The sequence below is a fragment of the Triturus cristatus genome, chromosome 10, assembly GCF_964204655.1.
Source record: "Triturus cristatus chromosome 10, aTriCri1.1, whole genome shotgun sequence".
NCBI lineage: Eukaryota > Metazoa > Chordata > Amphibia > Caudata > Salamandridae > Triturus > Triturus cristatus.
In genome coordinates, this window is record NC_140593.1 from 799,000,880 (window position 1) to 799,018,905 (window position 18,026).

General features: G+C 41.7%; 1 protein-coding gene across 3 annotated transcripts in view; it reads right to left on the reverse strand.

Annotated features, from left to right (window-relative positions):
• The window catches only part of METTL22 (methyltransferase 22, Kin17 lysine), a 145,233-nt gene that overhangs the window by 11,323 nt on the left and 115,884 nt on the right, over window positions 1–18,026 (reverse strand). For all 3 annotated transcript variants that reach the window (XM_085628339.1, XM_085628337.1, XM_085628338.1), the window contains 3 exons: window positions 9,391–9,471; window positions 3,184–3,286; window positions 1,587–1,755 (listed from right to left, as the gene is read on the reverse strand). In XM_085628339.1, the coding sequence (XP_085484465.1) occupies window positions 1,587–1,755; window positions 3,184–3,286; window positions 9,391–9,471 (353 nt within the window). The remainder of the gene's footprint in view (window positions 1–1,586; window positions 1,756–3,183; window positions 3,287–9,390; window positions 9,472–18,026) is intronic.

Genomic DNA, 18,026 nt, shown 5'->3' on the forward strand with positions numbered 1-18,026 from the left:
CCAAACTGCACCTAAGGGTCTGCCTGGTGAACATTGCTCCTGCTGCACTATCTGGTACTACGGCTCTGAGGATTTTGCCTGACTTCAAGAATGAGGAAGGGGAGGATTCCCTGCAGCTACAGGTTAACAGAGCTTAACTGACCCTTCTCTAGCCTGAGCTCCCTTCCTGGAGTGCGCCCAGAGTACTTTTAAAGGGTTGGCAAAGTGCATTGTGGGAAGTGTAGTCCAGGCCTTCCAATGACCATCTAGGAGATTCCCTTGGATTTCTGTTTTGGACACTTGGAACCTACAAGGAGTTTGGGAAGGTTTTGGGAACTGTTGGAAAAAAGTTCCATAAGGTGACCAACCCGCCCACGAGGGAAAAGCCGGCCACCTTCAACCACATCCCGGTCCTGATTCTAGGTTTGTCCTGCTGAAGAGTTCCAGAGGTCCGACTTCCAGGATTTGACCAGGAGCTCCCTGAAAGTCAAGCCGGCAAACCCTCACCGAATACCGCCTGGTGAAGAGCAGCAAAGGCCCTGGGAAGAAAAAGCTCCAGAAAAGTTTCTACGTGTGAAGGTAAAATTGTGACCCGGGCCTCCCACTTATTGTATCCGTGCGGGACTCCATTGTACTTGGCCTTAAACTTTGACTTTGTCACGGTCAAGCGCGTTCAGATGTCCCAGGGTGGCACTTTTGGTTTCCAAGCACCAGAAAGCATAGATTTTGGCTGTTTTAGAGTCATTTTTAAGATAAAAATATATCTTATTTTTATAAATTGGTGCAGGATTTTTAATATATGTTGTATCGTACTGTATTGTTATTTTTAAATGCATTACATGCCTGTCTCCTAAATTAAGCCTTATTGCTCGGTGCCAGCAGGGACTAGTTTATAGACAGCCTATTTTGGACGAAGTACCATGTTAGTGGACATATTGCCAGTGGTAGGTGTACACTTACCATTACTAATAACCCACTTTCCAGCAATGAGAATTTTTGAATAATTTAAAATCAACTCGTTAAGATCACTTGATGGATATTGGATGTGGAAATAACCTGTCTTTATAGACATAGCAATAACAATACATTAAAAATATATTTTAAAAATATATTTTAAGACTGGACATAATTAACATTTAAAAAAAAACTATTTTCAGTACAACATTCAAAACTTTAAAATCTTTTCATTTTACAGGAAAAGACAACTATTGTGTTGACATGTTCTCAATGTGGCATTCCAAGCTTTCAATATATTATTAACCTATGATTACACCTAAATAAATCCAGATTTCATGAGCACAACCTTCATAACTAAAAAAAAGGTGCCAGTATTTGGGAGGCTTAATATTAGAGATTGACAATGAACTAACAGTAACTGATCTATATGTTGTTGACTAACATAACAAATGTAATGTTTCCTATGAGTACTTTATTTTGATACATATAGGATGTGAGGCGTCTGAACCAGGTACCATTTTTCTTTGGTCTGTGAATAAAGCCTGAACCCACTAAACACAGAATTGTAGTTGTGTGGTTTGTGCCATTACTAACAGTAGTATCTGGTCATGCACAAATCACATAATAAATGGGAAACAAAAGTCACTTACTAAATGCTCTATCCGTTCGTATAGAAAGAACTGGGGAAAATTAGTTTTAATCAGCTCAGCAGTGAATTTCATCTTTCCATCAACCAAGCTCTCCATACTTTTCAAACAATCTTGAAAATGATTGTAAGCATCACATATTATATCCATATGTCGCAAAGTGAAGTTCAGCCTGCAAGAAAAGAGCAATTCTTTACAGAAATGGACTTACTTGAATTTGTTCTACGCCATTTACCTTTCTTTTGTATGTTTAAAATGAATAAATATTGTAATACATTACAAATTTAACAAAAACATTTGCAATGTATGTGGTTTGTATGTGAGACGTTCTTTGTTAAAAGTAACAATACAAAATTAAGAGTCATTCTGTTTAATGCATTTAAAATGTTTCAGAAGATATACATTTCCAACTTAAATCTAGTTGTTCAACCTTTAATTGATTTGTTTTGAATGGTCACACTGTTGTGGGAGAAGCAGCACTGGCTTCAGACACACACTGAAAAGATCCCTGCTGAATATAAGCATATCGCGTGTACATGAAACTGGCAATGAGCTCGCCCGATTCTTTTCTTTTGACCAAATAGTTATAGAGATGAAAAAAGAAGGAACATAAAATGTATACATTCCTTCAGTGGTTAAAAGGGTTGTACCAGCCTCCTAGAATACATGTTTTAAAACTCCACTTTAACTCTCATATTTTGAGCTACAAAGCACTAAGGTCCCTGTTGGTTGTATTGGCACGGTCCCTTTAAGCTCCAGCATGTTGTTAGTGTGCACTGATGACATTAGAAATGGCAGGCAGCATAATAAAAGTCACCCTGAGCCTTGAGTGGGAAGACACAGAGAGAAAGAGTGTATATGTGAATTCCTGCTGTTGAACCTCACAGTACCAGTCACTTCTTATCAACATCACATCTCACCGCACATATACCTGGTGACAGGTTGGTGTACAAGTAATCTATGACAGCGCAGGACCTCACATATGCATGTATATTACCATCATAGACTGGTGGTGTGCCAGTCATGTATGAGACAAAGAAGACTCTGTGATTGCCTTTTATAAGTGGGACACCTTGGAGAACTTGTTCCAGAGAATCAGTGTTCAGTTCTGTTAGAAACAGAAACTCAATTCAAAAAGGAAGCAAAAAATGTCATACTGTTCTCAATACAAATTTGTGTGGCACAAAAACTCCTATAGATGCCAGTTATAAAATATGTTCTCAAAGTTCTTTAGGTCATCAGGTTTATGGATACTCAATTAAACCTGTGAGAAATAATGTTACCAATTTCCCTAACTCCAAAGTATACCAAGCTGCTGTGATAGGGTACTTTACAATGCAGACAGTTGTTTACCACTGCTTACGCCATTTTGAAAATCACAGCGACATAATCCTTTTATCAGTGAAATATTAAATAAATTCAGTGACCCCAAGACAATATAATATGTAAATGCCAACATTACAGTTATTCACTAATATTATCCACACAAACCTTTGCCACCCAGCAAGCTGAATATAATGAAACGGTGACAACAAAGAGAGAAATTTGACATAAAGACAATTTTATTAGAAATCCTGCACTCAAAGCAAGTGGCACTTACCTCTTCTCTATTGAAAAGTAGATGGTGCATGGATTTTTCAAGCTGTGAGTGATTCGGTAGAGTGTTTTGAATAGAGCGTCAGTCAGATCATCATCATAAAACACTAAAACAAAACATCAATAATAAAAATCAAGGCTCAGGAAAACCTTATTAGCCGGGCAATATCATCTTGTGGAAAATGCCACAGATAATTTCATCTAATGTTCATGGGTCTCAATTGCCTGTTCCACTGTTATCCTTAGTAAAGTACACTGCTGAATTTCGATCGTTATGCATAGGGCTGGGTAAAATTGTGTCTTATTCTGTAGTATGTGATTGTCATGAAATCTACTGCCTAACATGGAATAAAAAAGGCAAACAGACTCTGGGAATTGTGTCTAAGAATCGCAAACTGCCCAGTTCATGCAGGTCTCTCTAGAAAAAAGCGGTCCAGAGACAATCGTATGAACTGCCTGGTTCATGGACAGGTCAACTGGATCTTGTTTCTCCAAGTATAACAACACAAAGTGCGAGGAAATCCTAAAATCTACCTCTGTCTAGGGTTCGCCTGCAGGAGTGAATTTGGTCGGTTTTTGTAACCAATTTGTGCTACACTAGCAAATTAAAAAATAAAAGTATTTTTTACTTGGCTTTGCCCCATACTTTTCGTGAGTACTAATCACTCCTATCTTCTTACTATTTCCAAAATATCCATCTCAGGCACCACCTAACTGGCCTTCTTTTTCTAACTCTCTTCAGAGAAGGTAAATAATGAATTAACATTGAGTACATACTCCCTCTCACTTATCTCAGTTTGTTTGATGTATACTGGTGGGCAGTGGATGGGATACATTTGAATCCAGTGCCTTTAGTTCATTATCTTTGACATGCTCTATATCAACACCATAAACTTACTAAAATAGTGCCCTTTATCTTTGGATATGGAAATGAAATCTATATGTTCTATATGGAAGATGAACAAATTATATGCTTATTTGGACCATCATAAATTAATGCCCAAACTGTAATTCATTAAATATTGAAGGCTCCAGCTGTGTTTCTATGTTTTTGTATTGTCATCATTAACTAGACATTCCAGCTGTGAGACAGAAACTACTTAAACTTAACCTTTGCTTGTGTAACTTTTTCTTCTGTGAGGGAGCTACTGTGAAGAGGAGGAGTAGATATGAGATCTTTATGTTCACAGAACAGGGCTGAATGCATGTTTGAACATAATGATATACTTTATGAACATGGAACACATGGATAACTCCAGAACTGTCCAATTATAGGCTTGAATTAAAGGATGTGCTGAACCATGGTAGTGCAGCGAAAATCCCCTGGTTGCATTTGTGAAAAAGGAACTGGGGAAAATGGGACTATCGGTCCTTTGGTATGAGCCAGAACAGGCATGCAGGGGGGTTTCATGCAAAATGCTCGCGAAGTCCTTTATGGACTACAAACAAAATATATGGCTGCATGACTCCAAAGCTGGCCCTCTGACAACGACCTTTTTAACACTTAAACATTCATATGTTTTTGAGGAGTTTTTGAATTTTATTTACCCAGTTGGAGCTAGGAAGTTATATATCCAATGGAGATTCGCAACACTATCACTAAGGGCATTCACAAGTAAGTGGTCTACACCAACGAGCAATTCTTGCCCTGGATGCGGTGCGATTAAGGAAGATGAACTACACATGCTCTTTTTTTGCCCTGCTTACAGTAAAGCCAGAAAGTACTGGTTGGTACCCTTGTGCAAGAACATGGGCTTTGATAAATGTCTTGGTGCAATGAGAGTCCTTAAAACTGACACTTCACCGCACATAGTTTTCGCACTCTCAAAGTTCCTGCTAGCTATGTGGTCCAAGAGATGTTCTCTCATTACAGCGGCATCCAGGGGTGATTGTATATCATGATTGCATACCCTGCTTGATAATCTGATTTTATGAAATGTTTATTTATCTCCTGTGGTTTTATATATGTTTTAACTGTTTTAACTGTAATCTTTTATGACTGAAATTTTTTTGAAATAAAGATCAAATGAATGAATGAATGAACACATAAAAGGTCATAGTAGGCTATTTGCAATAAGTCTAAACACTGCCAATAGCTCGGAGTAGCCCTCAAATCCATCTTTCTTTTGCTCACCATGCCATCTGTTTTGACCCAGCCATATGCATATCAGTCTTGACCCCACTCTTCATGGGAACAGCCCAGCTCGAAATCCCAAGCCAGTTCCTCCCTAGTGATGGGCTCATCAGTCAGGTACCAATGCCACTTAGATTGGTACATGAAACACACAAAAGGTGATGAGAAGCTGCTTGCAATAGGTCTAACCACTGGCAATAGCTCGGAGTAGCACTCCATCCCATTGTTCTTTTGCTCCCCTTGCTACCTCGCTTTAGGCCCAGCCATATGCAAATCAGTCTTGAACCTGCTCCTCATGGGAACAGTCCAGCCCAAACTGCCAAACCAGGTCCTCCTTGAACCAGAATGCACGCAACAAAGGACCGGTTTAGCCCTAGTTATGGGCTCATCAGCTCGGTACAGCTTGGTTCCAATGACACAGTAAGAATGGGACCAATGTCTGGGAACACCCATGCCACGGCACAGGAAACACACAAAAGGTTATGGGAGGCTGCTTTCAGTAAGTCTAACAACTGGCAATAGCTCGTGGTAGCACTCCAACCCATCGTTCTTTTGCTCACCTTGTCACCTCAGTTCGGACCCAGCGATATGCAAATCAGTCTTTAACCTGCTCCTCATGGGAGCAGTAAAGCCCTAACTGCCAAGCCAGGTCCTCCTTGAACCGGACACAAGCAACCCAGGATGGTTTCTAACTAGTTCTGTGCTCATCGGCCAGGTACAGCTGGTTCCAGTGACACAGTGAGCATGAGACCCACCTCTAGGTATACTCATGCCACTTAGGGCAGAACACGAAACACACAAAAAGTGATGGGAGGCTGCTTGCAAGACGTCTAAACACTGGCAATAGCTTGGGGTAGTAATCAAACCCATTGTTCTTTTTCTCACCATGCCACCTTAGTTTGAACCCAGCCATATGCAAATCAGTCTTGACTCTGCACCTCATGGAAACAGTCCAGCCTTCGGCCTTGGAGAAAAATGTACAAGAAGCGTACGATACATTTTCCGGTATCCCTCACAGGGGAATAGAAGGGAGTTTGGGAAGGTTAAACGGGCGCTACAAGACTATTATTATGCTAAGTGCTATGCACCTAACAGAGCTTATACACAGAAAATGTATGAGGAGAGTAAATATGTTGGAAAGCTATTCATGTTTGTAAGTGCCCAGTATCAGGGGTGCATAGTAAGGAACAGGGAAAGTTGAGCAAAATATTTCTTGAACATAATAAGCAAATTTACAGCCACAATCAAGTAATTGAAAAGGGAGCATTGGAGATATTTTTGGAGGGGCTAGATATTCTTAAACTTTCAGAGACCAATATGCAAAAAATGGCCTGCCACTTTTCGAAAGAAGAGATGGTTGAGATAGTAAGTAGTTTGCCAAATTGCAAGGTTTGCAATTTCTTTTCCATCAGAATTTATATTGCCTTTCTGGATGTTGAGTATTTGTGTTGATTGCTATTTCTATTCTACAGGGCGACACTGTACCATTTTCTTTTAATTTAGGGAATGTGGTCATTTTTTTTTTTTAAAAGGTAAGGAAAGGGAAAACCCAAACTCACATTGTCCGATAACATTGTTGAATTCAGATTATATTATTATTATGAAACTATAGGCAAACAGATTTGATGGCATCGCTACCAATCTGATACATCATAACCAGCATGATTTTATTGCTGGGCATCATGTTAGGAACAAACACACATTATTTAGTGGATGTGTTTGTATTATCTTTCCATTAATCAAATTCCTGCGGCAATCTTTTTTTATTTTGATTTATTTATTTTATTCATTTAGTGTATCAGAGCGCTTTACAGGGTTAACAGGTTGTATACAAAAGACTTAGGTAGGGGGGTTGAACATTTGGGATAAAAACAAGTACATACATTTTACAAGAACGAAGGTCCAAGAGTCTATGGGTGGGGTGCCCGGAGGTGCCGGGTCGATAGCATCTGGTCAGTCCAAGGTGTGGTAGTAATAGAATAGAAACAAGGTCACAGGGGAGTGCAATGCAAGAATTAGGAGAGGAATTTGCCCATTAGGAAGGTTTTGGCTTTCTTTTTAAAGCGTGATAGAGACAGAATTCTTCTAATGGTAGGCAGAAGTGAATTCAAAATCCTTGGTGCGGCCCCAGAGAATGCATGATTGTAAGATTTTTCCTTTCGAAATTGCGGAGGCTGGAGCAAGAGGTCTCTGGCGGACCCGGAGTTTCTGGCTCCTCCGGATACCACGAGTTTCTGGGTGAGAAATGCAGGGGATTTAGTGTATAGAGCCTTGTGAGTGATACAAGCCAGTTTAAGTTGGATTCTGGCCTCAAGAGGAAGCCAGTTCAGAGCTTTCAGATGTGGTGGAATATTTTTGAACTTGTTAGGAGTCTGGCGGCAGCGTTAAGGCAGGCTTTTAAGGGAGCCAGGGAGATCTTGGGTAGGCCAGAGAGGGTAGAACATCCATATTCGAGTCTGGAGATAACTAGTGCCTGGACTGCCATTTTTAGGTCGGGAGTGTCAAGGAAAGGTTTTAGTTTTCTTAGATAGTTCAGGTGAAACCTGGCAGTTTTGGCCATCGAGTTGATGTGGTCACGCATATTCAAGCTGCAGTCCAAGGTTATTCCAAGGGATTTGGCAGAGTTCACTATGGTCGGTGGGCAGGTTAGGGCTGTAATCGACTTAGTCCATTCCAGAATGTCAGGGTTGGTTTTGGGTGGGGAGATTAGAAGAAATTCTGTTTTTTGTGCGTTTAGTTTTAGCTGGTTAGAGGTGAGCCATTGGACAGTCAGCTTCAAGGCCTCATTCAGGGAAAAAATCTCCTCAGGAGAAGAGATTTTTATGTAGATCTGGGTGTCATCGGTATACATGTGGTAGGAGATATTGGCGGTGCGTAGTATTTCTGCTAGCGGTTGGAAGTAAAGATTGAAGAGGGTAGGGGACAGGGTTGATCCTTGGGGGACTCCGACCGTAATCGGAGAGGGAGCAGAAAGGTTACAGTTGATTAAGAATCTCTGAGTGCGGTTCTGGAGGAAGGACCTAAACCATTCGAGCACAGAGCCATCTAGTCCCATCCTGAGTTTGAGGTAATCGAGAAGTTTTTCGTGGTTGACCGTATCGAAAGCCGAGGATTAATCTAAAAGGATTAGGAGACACGTTTTGCCTGGGTCAAGGTCTTGGAAGGCATCATCCGCAATGTGGCGAATGGCGGTTTCAGTGCTGTGCCCAGGCCTGAACCCAGATTGGAAATCGTCTAGTAGGTTGCAGTTGGTGATGTGCTGGCTCAATTGCAGTTGAATTCTGTTTTTGAATTGAGGATGTTCCTATTATAGGCATTTCTGGTCTGACTGAGAAGTTTTAAGAGGGAGGCTGAGGGGTGCTGTCTCCAGTTTCTTTCTGTCTGCCGGAGGTTTCTCCTTTCATTGTTGAGGGATCCGTTGAACCAGGAGTTTCTGTCTTTGATTTGGGTTCTCTTTAGCTTTAGCGGGGCAAGATGATCAAGTATGTTAGACATACTCGAGGTATAGTTTTCTGTGAAGTTGTTGACCGTTGTGATATATTGGGGGGGGGGGAGGTCAATCTCGCAGCGTGCAGCCAGTTGCACAAGATCTAGGTTCTTTGTGTCTCTAACCCAACGTTTTGGATTCACAGGTTGCGGTGGCCTTGTCTTGTCGGTGCCAGGTAAATGGAAGGTAATAGCGTGGTGGTCAGACCAGTCGCATGGGTCTATAGAGATAAGCTTGACCGCTGATTCCTTAGCAATGATTCAATCTAGAGTGGCGCCTTTCATGTGTGTTGGGAGTGTGCAGGCTTGGGTAAGGGCTCTTGGTCGGCCAGGAAGTCTTTGATGGCGCTGACCTGAGAGTCCTTGAGGTCGTTCCAGTGCAGATTAAAGTCGCCGAGGAAAATGTCTTTAGAATTGGGGGGTGCCGTTGAGTGACAACAAATATTTAAACTTGAAGTAGTAAAAGGAACCACTTAAATTCAAAGTGCCTCAAGTAGTGGGACTGGTTGAGAAAATCTGAATTTAAATCAAGCTCAGACTGGATATACCACACAGTTTTTTCAATGGCTAAATAACTTCCCCGGTTCTTACCATCAGCACACAGAATCACTGTGGTGTGATCGAGTAAGTCAGCAACCTCTTCTTCTGACCAGCTGTGGGGGATTTCAGGATCTGCAAAACAAAACCTTTAGATTTTTTATTACACATAGAAGTTTAAAATACATATAGCTGTATTCAGTTTTAAAGTGAAATATATGCTATTGGAATACAGAAAACGGACAGCGGTCTAATTTTCCCCACTACCTACAGAAGGAGTGGGAGAGGAGGAAATGCAAAGGCAAAGAAGCCTGGTCAGTTAATCCATATTCCATTGCCTACGGACTGTGGGTGCAGGTTCCTGGAGGAAAAGCTAGGGCATTTAGATTTTTCGAAAGGGGTGTGGGGTAGGGGGGAGGGTGGGTATTGGGAGGGGGGACATACACTTTCATCTGCAGGGTGACCCACTGCTGGAAGTATCTGAATAGGACTTGTGGGTTGAGTTTCGACTCCTGGACTTGTTGATGCTTCCTGATGAGTATGTCTGTAAAGTTATTGTCCAGCCCCGGAAAACGTTCGCTGAGAGTTGAATGATGTGTCCAATAACCTACTGGCAAATCATCAGTGCTGTTGCTGAGAGCTAGGGTGAGTGATTTCAGCCTTGTTTCTGCAAGTAATACATGGCCTTCATGTTGGTCATCTTGCTGAGGACTACCTTCCCCTGAATGACCACAAAGAAGGCTTTGAGGACTAGCCAGAAGTTCTCTGTAATTGATGAGATAGCCTGTTTGTAAAGGGCCCACACTACCTGCACAGTCATTGCACCAAGATGCACTCCCCAGCCTGAGAGGAAGGGAGGTCTGTGGTAATGGTCACCTTTGGAACTAGATCTGATAAATGCCTGCACTACAACAACTTGTTGTTTCACCAATGCAGAGAGCAGTGGTTGCTAGCCTCCTCCAACACTAGATCTTCCCTCTCACCTACTGCTTGTGACCATGCCACGTGAGGCACTCTTGTAGTGGGTCACATGTTGACTCTGGTGTGGGATATGACAGAGAAGCATGACCCTTTGAAACACATCATGGTTCTGACCGTGAGCTGACAAGTGGGATGAAAAAGAGGCAGCAGCTGCTGGAATCCCAAGACTTTCTGGTGGTTGGGGTAGGCTTTCCCTGTGACTGCGTTCAACAAAGATCCCAGGAAGGGTTGGATCTGTTGTGGTTGGAGGTGGGACTTAGTAGCATTTACGGTGAATCGCAAGCTGTGGATCAAGGAAAGGAGTATGTCACCTACCTTATAAGCATCTATTCGTAGCATGTGTTGGCAGCAGAGATACATGCTATGCATAGACTGTAAAGAAGTACTATTCCTGCAGTGGCTCTAGGCATCAGATGGTGCAGATATGTGAAATACCGTCCATAGGACTGTTTGTCCCACAAGAGATGCTGCCTTGCCTGGAGATCAATATGACACTGTTTAGTGAAAGTGCGTGGACTCGTCCAAGTAGCTGCTTTACAAATATCAGCTAAAGGGATGTTGCCTAAGAAAGCAATTGAAGCCCCTTTCTTACTCGTAGATTGTGGGCATGTAACTGCTGATAAAGTTGATAAAAGTTTGTTTGGCTTTAATGTAGCAGATTTGAATACATTTCACTATCTGCTGTGCAATACCTGCTTTTGAAATGGTGTTACCCTTTCTTAGATTAAAGAAAGCAACAGAATGTGGTGTGTTCCTAAAAGGTCTGGTCCTCTCATTGTAGTACATTAGTGCCCTTTCAACATTAACTTTATGACGTGCTCTCCCCAAAAGAAAGGGATCCCTTTTGTGTCACACACTCTCAACATGTATACCATATACTGATTTATGCCGTTATGCTGATTCAGAGGATGCACCACCACACAAACTTACAAGTCCTATCTTATTACTGAATACTGTTTTATGTAAAAATAAAAAAGAACCTTGACCTTAATATATACGTTCTATACAATTATGTCCTGAAGAAGATGGGGTGAATCAACTCAAATACCACTGAAACGCTGCGTCGACAATTTTTTTATAAACTATGGTTTTTGTGACAATTTTTTATGAACTTTGGTTTTTGTGAAAAAGATTCCTTTAGAATAATCATTGTCATTTTGTTATTTTGGGGTAAGCAAAAAGTAGTTTAACCTATACAGATGTACTGTTGTGAAAAGGAATATATATGGTGCTAACAGTGGCTTGATGATTTCATAACAAATAAAGCATTGACTCATATAACTGCAAGAAGGATGGAATTGTATGTAATTTGTTTTTAATTGAGATACGATTTTATGATATGTTAAGATTTGATTATGTTTAATAACAATATTTTTTTATACATAAAACAGTGTTCAGTGATAATATTGTGAATTGTAAGTTTGTGTGGTGGTGCATCCTCTAAATCAACATAATGGCACAAATTAGTATATAGTGCACATGTTGATGTGTGTGACACAAAAGGGAACCCTTCCTTTCTTTTGGCATTTGCAATTGACCCTTTCCCTTTTGGTTATAAGGGTATCTCTCCCATAATTGGGAAGTGCTCTCTCAGCCGCGGTCTATGGCTTAGGGAAGAAAACAAGAAAATCAAGTGTTTGGTTTAAATTAAAAGAGGGCGGACGACCTTCGGAAGAAATCTGGAATTTGTCCACAGACGTGCCTTATCTTGAAAACCTGAAAATAAGGTTTTTCAAAAGTAAGAGCATGAATTTTGCTAACTGTTCTTAGAGAGGTGATAGCTACAAGGAACGCGACCTTCCAAAAGTGGAAATGTAGTGGACAAGAATGCAGCGGTTCAAAAGGTGTGGACATCAACCTCGTAAGAATAACGTTTAAACTCCACAAGGGTACCGATGGTGCAAGTGGAGGAATTACTTTTTTCAATCCTTCCTTAAAAAGCCTTAATGACTGGATTTGAAAAAGTAACTGATGCGTGCGGTTCTGCATGTATGTTGCAATCGTCCGCAAAGGCACAGTCATATAGAAGTGTATGCCAAATATGTCTTTTGTAGGTGTAACAAGTAGTATGCTATCTGTTGTAGAGTAATTGAAATTGAATTTATTGTACAGTAAATTAAAACCTTTACAAACGTGCATCTCATATCGTATTTTCAAAGCAACAGTTTGAACAAAATGTGAGTCACAGTTAAGAACACATTACAAATTAGATAAAATAGAACCCCCGTACTCCCTAGGGAGTTGATCAAAACCTTAGAGAGAAAAAGTATGGACAGTGTATTTTATATAGTCATAAGATTAGTGGCATAGTCGATAGAGCTGTCCTCGTTAGTCCGATACTTGCCAACAGGATAGATGACGCAGCAAAAGACAAAGTGCTGGGACATGCAAGGGAAAGTGCAATGTGCAAGACAACAATTTAACCTCTGCAGGGTTTATAGTGAATTTCATGCGTGTTCCACATAGATTTCATTTTGAGCAGACAGTCGGTTCCCTGTGGGTATAAACTTAGCAGAAGAGTGAGAGAAACTGTCCTTGTTGGTCAAGTACTTAGCAGCAGAGTAAATGAAATAACAGGAAGCAAAGTGCCTGGCTGTGCAAGGAAAAGTGCAGAGTGCAAGAGCAGCAATTTTAACCTCTGCAAGATTCTGATAAACGTCATAAGTGTTAGTGCTGAGTGCAAAGCAGCAGAGGGTTGACCCACTGTTGCATCAGATGTTAGACCTAGTCCACATCAGGCTGTTTTCCTTTATCGAGTGCATAATTGCATAAAATCTTGTGATAAAGTAAAGCAATGCATTCATTTAAAATCGTCAGATGCTTGGAAGAGACTAATTGTTCTAGATAAAAATTGTTCCTATGTAGCAATCAATTCAGAGAGGGTGTTTTTTTTTAGTACAGTGCATATAGCTCCGATCCCGGTTTGGTGGGCCATTAGAGTGTGGGGGGCCACCCTCTCTGCAACTCAGGAGTGATTAATGCATTTAAAGTGTGTGGTGTACCAATATCTAGCTGTACTGAAGTTCTCATTAAGGCGGCAGTGCAATCAGCTTCTTATGCAGATGGGGTCAGGTTACCAGGTTCCGCTCAACTGCAATACAGTATGCTAACCGGTTGGCTTGTCTTTTAATAGTCAGTTCAGCGGCGGTTAGGAATTTTACCAAGCTGCAGCTTAATTGGGCTTGTCTGCAGATCCGAATGTGTTTCTTATTAAAGAGTAGTCTAAGAAGGGTCCAACGTATAGTGAGCAGGTGCACTCTGTCCTCCTCTCCCTCCCCACAGAGTCGGCAGATTGCTGGCTTCGGAGGACGGAGCCACGGCAGCATATGATATGCAGATGGTAATATCCCTAGGCGGAGTTTTGAAGAACCTCTCTTTGATGGTTCTAGAGAAGCTAGTGTGGAGATAAGCTTGGGGTGACGCCTTGCTGTAGGACTGTATGGTGAACCAGCCAGGAGCACGATCTGTCAGAGCAGCTTTATCCTGTATGAGTGATTCTTTTTTACAGAGTTATTTACTATTTATTTGAAGATTGCGAAGGTCCCTGATAGCTCCTAAAGATCCTGCAGCCCCAGTTGATCAAGTGAGCTGTCTAAGTAGTGTCTGGCTGGGCACGCTTCCTTGGGTTGTAGTTCTTTCCACAGACAGGCATTTATCGAATCTGGCAGCCCCCTTTTAACTTTGTACTAGCTTTTTTGCGAGCTCTTGTCTTTGTATCCCGAACTCCAGCCTCAATTGTGCGGGGGCTGTATATCCTGGTAACCCATTAATAAATCGGATTGCTCTTGCTATAGTGCGATTCAGAGTTTCAGCATCGCTCCCTCTCATGGCTTCACTTCCACAAGTGATAGATGGTATACGTTTCGCCTGGATCACTCTGGTTAAGGGGAGAACATTTGGGTGAGAGATGTTATTTTTTAGGTTTCTTAATGGCACAGCAGTCATTATTCCTTTTTTTTATGGCCTCACGTTGTGCTATATAGTTCCCTTTGTTATCGATGATAACTCACAAATACTTGTAGTTTTGTACAGCTTCCAGTTTACATGATGCCAGATGCAAGTGGTGTTTTGACTTTTTTTGCGGGTGTTCACGCTCATGATTTTTGTTTTTTCTCAGTTAATGCTGAGATTATTCTCCTCCGAGTACCGAGATGCTATATCGAGCAGGCGCTGTAGACCTACTGGTGTCCAGCTAATAAGCAACAAGTCATCCGCGTAGAATAAGTTATATAACTGGAGGCCCCCCTAACTTGGGAGCATGTGAGTTGCTTCCATTGAGAGTGGCCAATTGCTCCACCATAAAGAGATTAAAAAGTATTGGGGCAGGCATGCAGCCTTCTTTCAGTCCAGAGGTTGTTGGAATCTTCTTTGTTAGATGGTCTCCTTCACCCAGTTTTACTTGCACCGAAGTGTTGCTGTGGAAAAGGATTAACTGTTTTAGAAGTATCGATGAAATGTTCAGCTTTATAATTTTTGCCACAGTAAGTTTATATGGTTGAACGCTGGACTGTAGCCAATAAAACACAGATACAAGGGCTGTTTTACAGCAAGTGCAGCGTCTATCAGTAATGAAAGGATTGAGATGTTGGTGGTAGTCCCCATATTCTTACAGCAGCCTGTTTGGTTTAGCGGGATTGCTGAAATTTCTGCGGCCCAGGACGTTAGTTCTTGTAGGAGTAATCCTGCGTAATATTTGTCATTGTTATCCAATAAAGCTACCAACCAGTAGCTTTTTGGGTTATTCCTATTGCCTTTTTTGTAAGTGGGTGAAATGACCGAGCCCCTCCATGATTATGGTGTTGTCGATGTTTCGAAAGTTGGTTTTAATACTGAGGCCCAGTATTCTGGGTCTTGGTTGAACAATATGGGCGGAATCCCATTTGGTCCTGGGGCTCCCTCGCGCCTACCTTTGGAAATCCTTTTGCAAATTTGTGTGATAGTGATTGTAGAGAGATGTTATAGTATTGTATTGGAGACCTTTCGAGTTGTTGATACTTGCCATTAAGGCGAGAGGTTGTTAATGCAGGGTTGAGTTTCTCGGTCTTTGTTGAAATGGATTTAGAGGAAGATTGTCCATACCTTTACTGTTACGTGCGAATTGATGCCTAGATTTACCGGATTGGCGAGAGTGTTGACATTTGCCAAAATTGCGAGCTGTTATTATTTTTAATGTCATGCAAGAGTTTAGCCCAGAGAGCCTCGTCAGCATCTTTTTTGAGGCGCCAGATTAGTATCTGCGCTTAGCTTTCAATTGCCTCAGTTCTTGCAAGACTGTGGGATCTAGGTCACCTTTCTTCAATTTCCTGTGGTAAATGATCGCTGTAGTCTGAGGTTCCGATATGGTAATCCATTATTTTGGGAACATTCAGCGGGAGGTAAATGTATACTCTATTGTTGTGCTTACTACTGCATTATGGAATGTTGCTATTTGTTGGTGGTCTCCTGGAAATCTTCCATTTAATACTCGAAAGCCCAGCTGCTCCAAGGTCGCTAGAAGCTTCTGAGCTATTTTCGTGTGTCTTACACCTGTGTTGTTGTCTTGTGTTGCTACATCCCATGTGAATGGGTCCTCCTCCGTGTGGTTGTCTTCAGCTGTGTTCCTGAACATATTTAAGTTGAAGTCCCCAGTGATGATCAAGCTGTTTGTTTGCTCTTCTGTTAGAATTTTCTCTAGTCCCTCCATTAGTTGCTGGTTGTCTTTAGTTCTGTCACGCAGGTGTACATAGAGGTTTATAAGAATTATCTGCTCATTTTTAACCTCTCGGTGTAAGGTGATTCTAAGTGCTTGCATGGCATTTGGGTGTGCTAAACTGTGCGTCATTGACTCCATTGCTTAAATGCTCTTTATAGAGCTATATGTGGCAAGGCCTCCCTTACTATGGCCAAATTTGGCGCTCTTTATGGCTGGTTGGAAGTGCAAGTTGAATCCCTGGAGTGCTGTTGGTGATTCGCACGAAGGTTCTTGGAGTGAGACTATATCAAAATGTTGGAGGTAAGATCGCAGTTCCGGGTCCAGAGTCTTATCTCCCATGCTGTTGATGTTCCAGGAGCAAAGTTTCAGGTTTTTTCTTTGTTTTGAGTGCGGGGAGCTTAGTATGTCACACATTTTGACTTTTAGTGTTTATAGTCCTAGATATCCAACTCCACTTTGGTTATATTTGTCCTATAAGTCTGCTGGTCTCTGGAATCTTTACTCTTGGGACTTTTGCTTCGGGCTCCTCGCAGCACTGAGTATGAACGTGTACTCAGATGAGCATGCCCAGGTTCTTTTTGATTTTCTGTATTGGCAGTTAAGGGCTCCGGGTATCTTGGTTTGGTGAAGGGCCATAGCTTAATTCCCCATGCATTGAGTTTAGTGTGTTCTTTTAAAACTTTATCAGCTAGGCCTGGTGTAGCCCAAACTGTTTTAGTTGCTTCCACTCCTGGTTGGTCTGGAGACTCAACAAATTCAATTGACTCTAGGTCGTTGGTTTTTAGGTTCTTCAAGCTACTGATGGACCTTAGTAGGCGTAGAATGTTTTCCCTATTTAATATGTCGACCCGTCCCTTTGATTTGTACTCAGGATGAAACACAATTGTTGTAGAGCCCAGATGCACTGTTTGATAGATTGTTGAGTCCTGTTTAACTATTAGTACATCTGCTGACTCAGGGTATTCCCAGTCGGGCATTCTGATGACTCTTGGCCGGTTTCTATCGCTTCATCCACCTGCATTGGAGTGTCTCGAGGATCTTCCTTTGGATCCTTTCTAGAACCATTGCTCTTGCCCCTGCAGGGTGATATAGTCTGTGTTCGTTTTTTATTTCACTCCTTCCTCTGGTGTTACCTTTGCTGTTTGGAGGTTAACAAGCCAGTTGTTAAAACAATTTTTTCAGGGGGATTACTTTTGAATACTGAGTTGTTCTTTGAGGATGTTGGGGATCTTTGACTTATTAGATTTTTTGCGTCTTTTTCTTGTCGGGTCCAAGCCCTCCTCGGGTGGCCTTGAATCTGATGTCAGATCCTGAGTACACTGGGTCAGATCCCGAGTTGTTAAGTTTGTTAGTTGTTGCTCGACCTTTCTCGTGGGGCTGTTTTTTTTGCTTGTTTATGTGTCACAGCATCTTTTATGTCAGAATGGAGATTGTCCATTACTGTTGGTAGAGGTGCCGGCTTATCTACAATTGTTATGCAGGTGCAGCTGGCCTGTACAATTTGTATCTCCGATTGTGCCCTTCTGATCAGATTTTTAAGATCTGCCAATTTGTCGTCGATGTTCGCGACGAAGATCGAAAGCGAATTGAGGACTGATAGTTGGATGTCCATTTTTTCAGACTCGTATTGCATGGCATTTACCGGCATTTGCATTGTGTGTAACAGTGTGGTCCAAATATCTTCTTTTTCCTGCAGTTTGTCCTGGTTGGTGTTAAGCTTTGGAGAGCTATTTTTCCTTGGATTTCAACTTGTGGGGTAAGAGAATATGAAGCAACCAATTCCTCCCATTCCTCTGATGTGAGGTAAGATGACTCTGGTTCACTATCCTGAGTTGTTGAAATGTATGGCCCTTTTTTTTTTGTTTGGTTCGAATTGTGCAGTGCCTTCCAGGAGTTGGCCATGCAGTTGTTCCTGGGTTGGTTGGTCCGGCCATTCTGGTGTTGTCGTTTAAGAAGTGAGTTGAATTTTCTGGCTGCCATTTTGGTTGGCATGTGTGTGGGGTCTTTGTTACCTATC